The sequence below is a fragment of the Notothenia coriiceps genome, unplaced genomic scaffold (assembly GCF_000735185.1).
Source record: "Notothenia coriiceps isolate Sejong01 unplaced genomic scaffold, NC01 NC01_scaffold00011240, whole genome shotgun sequence".
NCBI lineage: Eukaryota > Metazoa > Chordata > Actinopteri > Perciformes > Nototheniidae > Notothenia > Notothenia coriiceps.
In genome coordinates, this window is record NW_011343941.1 from 1 (window position 1) to 5,446 (window position 5,446).

At 43.4% G+C, this 5,446-nt stretch overlaps 1 protein-coding gene across 1 annotated transcript; it reads right to left on the reverse strand.

Annotated features, from left to right (window-relative positions):
• Positions 1-147: 147 nt before the first annotated feature.
• LOC104946643 (bile salt-activated lipase-like) lies at positions 148-4,601 on the reverse strand (the record flags this gene model as incomplete). The annotated part of the gene is made up of 5 exons (XM_010772518.1): positions 148-255; positions 955-1,152; positions 2,248-2,451; positions 3,154-3,340; positions 4,478-4,601. Coding segments are annotated over 5 exons (821 nt in total), but the record flags the coding sequence as incomplete, so codon positions are not given.
• Between the last annotated feature and the right edge of the window lie 845 nt (positions 4,602-5,446).

The following is a 5,446-nucleotide window of genomic DNA, read 5'->3' on the forward strand; positions in this document are numbered from 1 at the left end:
AAAAAGCAGAGACTACCTGACGGAGGACTCAGCAGAGACTACCTGACGGAGGACTTAGCAGAGACTACCTGACGGAGGACTTAGCAGAGACTACCTGACGGAGGACTTAGCAGAGACTACCTGACGGAGGACTTAGCGGCAGACTACCTGACGGAGGACTTGCTGATCTTGTGGTTGATGTCCAGGTAGACTCGGTGGTTCTCGGTGAAGGCGGGCCAGACAGCCGGGACTCTGCTCTCCCCTTTGCTGGGATCCCTGAGGAGAGACAGCACCTTATTACACTTCCATATCTCTTTCAGATCTTCTTAATATATTCTAAGTCCTTTAAAACCCTTACTCAGTGACCGTAAGGGCTTCACTGAGTGAACAACGTTTGGGGGCCATGCACACCCGTTGACCCCCAACCTTAGGAGATATAAGTCCCTGTCCACTTTGCATACATGACATTGTGAAGTTATGTATTTAAAGTGGACGCACACTTCAAATACATTTCTGCAGTGTCTTGTGTATTTGAAATGTACAGGACTGTCTCTCGACAATGCATTGACGCAGGGAGCTTGGACTGTGGTATAGGCTAGCAAATGATTGGTGTGAAAATGGAGACAATTGGACAATGTCAAGAATGTAGAAGTGCACAGGTTCCAAACTTGGTACACGGACACATGGGGCCCTTTGGATCACACCCACACATTTTGGGGGCCAAGCACGCCTGTTGACCCCATTAACAAACTTGGGAGATATAAGAGTTCCCGCAGTTATGTATTTCACGTGTACTGTGCACTTCAAATACTTACTGCACAACCTCGGGTATGCAAAGTGGACAGAAGCCTTTTTGAGTCTCTGAGACCAAGTTCCCGTACATCAAAAAATGAACTTTACATATTTGAAATTAAAGTATTGATGGTGACTACACCAAACCAGTTAGTGTGTTTGCATTGCATGCTGGGAGATTACCCGGTCCTGGCAAAGTTGGTCCAGTAGGCGATCATGTACTTGGACAGGTCGCGGTGCCGGGGGAAGTAGATCAGCGGCATGGAGAAGGGTTTCCCGAACAGGTACTGTAGGTCCTCGGCGTGCTCTGCCTGCACCCAGCTGGGGAACCCCGGGATGCGAGTCTTCATGGAGAACAGGTAGGAGAAGGTCCGGGCGCCACTGAGGGACCAAACAGAGCAAGAATCACACTCTGGTCCTCTTTAAAGGTCCCCTAATTAACTTTACGTTTGTTCTAGTTGTACTGAGGGTTAGGGTTTTATTTGTGTTTTTTAGAGATAGATGAGAGTACTTTCCCTCTGCATCATGGCCCCGCCCCTTTTTTGGGTGAAAACACTCGCTGTCATTTGACTGGCGGTAAATACAGATATGGAGGTTTTCATCACATCCAAAAATGTATAATACTGTGCATTTTGTATCATTGCTCACATTATTGATATTGAAAGGATTATTGTTATTATTCTTGTTTTTATTTTTCCTCTTTGAATGCAAATTTGACCCCCGCAACATATATGAAAACTCCCCAAATTGTGCACGCGAGTCAGGACTGGTGAAAATTGCGATGTGTAATTGGTTCCAGAACTTTGCCTCAAAAATAGCTTAGGCCACGCCCACTTTCGTATTTAACGTAAACTCCCCCCACTTTCACGACAACACATCACTCGCCATGAAACACGATAACGCTGTAACTCCGATGAAAATTGTCAAAAAGTGCAAAAACTTTACATTACAGTACAGCTATGAAGACGTGAAGACATCTACACGTCATCTTTTAGATTTCGTCAAATGCCGTTGCCATGACAACATAATGCTCGCCATCAAACACGGTTTTCACATAACTTTCTCATGCTCCGAACGGCAAAGAAATTCACAGGTTTGGTAACGATGCAGCCCTCAATACATCTAAGCGTATTATGGGGTGTCATCAAAGGCCATTGTTTATGTTACTGCTGAAACTCCTATAGACATTGTCCGATCGGTCTGAAACTTCCCACGTTTGCTAACGGCCGAGTCCGGAAAACATCTGCGTGACGTCGACGTGCAGACAACAGCGAATCACTGCTTACAGCTTTAATTAAAATGTGTGACCTTGGAGACTCATCAGTTCAGACACAGTATAAACACTCCTAATTCTAAACCTTGACGTACTCCACAAGCAGAGAAGGCTCATTTGTGGACCATGTACAAAGACTCTGAGTTTTACAACAGATCGTCTGCATACTCTCCATTAGTCACCTTCACTGTAACCAATCTGACCTGGCGTTGTTGGCGTGGAGCTGGAGGGCGATCTGAGTGGGAACCAGGAACAGGAAGTCTGTCTCGATGTCGGCGACCGTCTTCTTAATCACCGCCGGGTCCGGATGGGACCCCCAGTTAGACGAGTAAACGCTGAAGGCCGATTCCACGGCAGCGCCCCCCTTCTCTCTAGTGAGACCGGCCAGAAGACCCTGCACACTCTTACTGGGGACAAACAGGACCACAACAAATTCAGAATTAATCTCCAAATATCATAACTTCATTTCTTGAGAGATCAAGGTTTTGTATCTTGCTGACTACTTCGGAGAGGAAGGAAAACAGAAGTATATTAGAATGAATGTATTTAGTATAAAAGCAGCACATTGTGTTAGTAGACTCCCATTGTTTTCTAGTGTGTGTCTCTCGTTGGGGTAATTGAAGCTAGAGTTACGTTATGCTTGTCTTTTTAAATATAGGGTTAATTGTCCAAAAGTTTCTCTTATTCCTCTTTTGGACCTACAGTGAAACTCAGTCTCAGCTTTTTGTATTTAATTGGACGAACATTTGGTCTCCCTCACTCCGGCACACTGGTGTTGATTAAAGGGGGGGATCAACATAAGATCAACATCTATAGAGCTGAGGGTCATCTGCATAGTGATGAAACTTTAAGATGCTGTTTTTGTGGAACAATACTCAAATGCAGAAACATTTACAGAATAAAAAGCAGTGGGCCCAGGACGGAGCCTTGTGGGACCCCAAATAAGAAAAATAACGTTTTCTACATTTTTTGCATGTTTACAGTTGCTATTTCTGATAACAGTTTCAGAAACTTTATTTGTGTTCCTTTAGTCTGGGGTCTGGTCCTAATTGGTCAATAATAAAATTCCCTAAATCAGGTGTGTAGTGCTGTGGCGTTTGAGAACTCACACAGTTGTGTTGGCAGTTTTCTTGTTGATGGAAGGAACGTCGACACCAGCAAAGATGTGTCCGTCCATGCTGTTGACCCCGGCCATGAAGTCGAATTTAGCGGCGTTATGAAACAGTTTACTGGGCTCATCTGGGATAAAGTCCCCGTCGATCACCGGAGAAAACTCAATGAGATCCATAACCGTACCTTCAGAAGGAGAGAGGCTTCACCGTCAGGGTTCACACACTTCAGAAGTTCAAAGAGGCTCACACATAGTTCCTTATGTAAATATGCAGTAGTGTTTGGTGTTACAGAGACTCACTTATTTATTATAATCAAATTCTGTGTTCTGTATCTACCAAAAGTGAATACCTGGCTTGTTAGGCCTCAAATCAGTGGGCGGAGCCTCTGACATCCACTCCCTCCTTTACATTGTGTCCCTCACGTTCTCCTCGTCACTTTTTGTTAACGTGTTTCACGGGAGAAGTAACGGCACTGTTTTCAGACATTTCTGCATTAAGCTATGAACATGTGTGTATGTTGAATTATTTAGTTCTAATTGAATCTGTGCAGGAGTCGAAGTGTGAGGGCGTACAATATAGTAACGACTGATTTGTTGTTAATCTGTTGTCAGAATAAAAGGAGATCGGATCCAACGGTATGCTAACTCTGGTCTGATCCTTCCACAGCACAACGCAGAAACTTACACTTGGTGCCTCAGAAATCTCTGTTCAACGTTAAATCTTTCTTGAAACTTTCTTTAAATAATGTCAGGGGATAAGAAGTTATAGGAACACATCAAAATAAAGAGCGGCCACCAAAAAGCCGTGTCATGCAGTGTCTCTTCATTCACATCACATTTTATCGTAACACATGATTTATAATATTGTTTTTTATCACACAGCTCCCACATGTTCTACTGTACGGTATATATTTTAGTTTGACCTTATTTTATCTTAAATATGTTCCTTATTCCTCCAACTTACATGTAATGGGTATTCCACTAATTAACATATTAGTTTTTTGTATGTTGTATGATTGTAGCTATTGAGCATAGGACAATAATGGCATCATTAAAAGCCCTTAAGGGGTTAATGCTAAAGGTTTACAGAGACTGTGACTCTTTTCAAACACATTGCTGTTAACATTACATGTATTTTGTCAGGGACTTTTTTTAAATGTAATATTAGCCTAAAGACACATTGAAGTTCGACAAATAAACAACAAGAAATGTCCACCTTATCGCCTTCAAATATGTTGCACCAATGCTGGTGTTGGTCTATGTGGATATGCAGTCTGTGGTTAATATTGATGTTTCTTTCTGTCTCTTAAAGCTGCTCTGACCTTTTCCCAGTATCAGCAACACGTCGATTTTCCCCGCCATGGTGAGTTTGACAGGGTCGCTCTTCTTCAGACATTCGATCATCACGTCTTCATTCATCCTCCAGCAGCCAACCTTAAGAGCAATCTGAGGAAGAGCAGATTCAGACAGACAAATATTCAGCTGATGCGCAATATTAAGATGTACAGAACGCTTTTGAGCTTTTGAGGAAAAGTCAGATTTTCTGCAGGACATTAATGAGGTCCACAGGACAGTAATGAGGTCTGCAGGACAGTAATGAGGTCTGCAGGACAGTAATGAGGTCTGCAAAACATTAATGAGGTCTGCAGGACAGTAATGAGGTCAGCAGGACAGTAATGAGGTCCGCAGAACATTAATCAATCAATCAATCAATCAATGTTTATTTATATAGCCCAATATCAGAAATGTTACATTTGTCTCAGTGGACTTCACAGTTTGTACAGAATATCAGTATGACAATACGACACCCTCTGTCCTTAGACCCTCTGTCCTCAGACCCTCTGTCCTTAGACCCTCTGTCCTTAGACCCTCACATCGTACAAGGAAACACTTCCGGAGAAAACCCCACAGTTTAAAGAGGAACATGGGAGAAACCTCAGGGAGAGCAACAGAGGAGGGATCCGTCTCCCAGGACGGACAGACGTGCAATAGATGCCGTGTGTAAATTATTTAAAGAGGTCTGCAGGACAGTAATGAGGTCTGCAGGACATTAATGAGATCTGCAGGACATTAAAGAGGTCTGCAGGACATTAATGAGATCTGCAGGACATTAAAGAGGTCTGCAGGACAGTAATGAGGTCTGTAGGACATTAATGAGATCTGCAGACATTAAAGAGGTCTGCAGGACATTAATGAGGTCTGCGCGCAGTAATGAGGTCTGCAGGACAGTAATGAGGTCCGCAGGACAGTAATGAGGTCTGCAGGACATTAATGAGGTATGCAGGACAGTA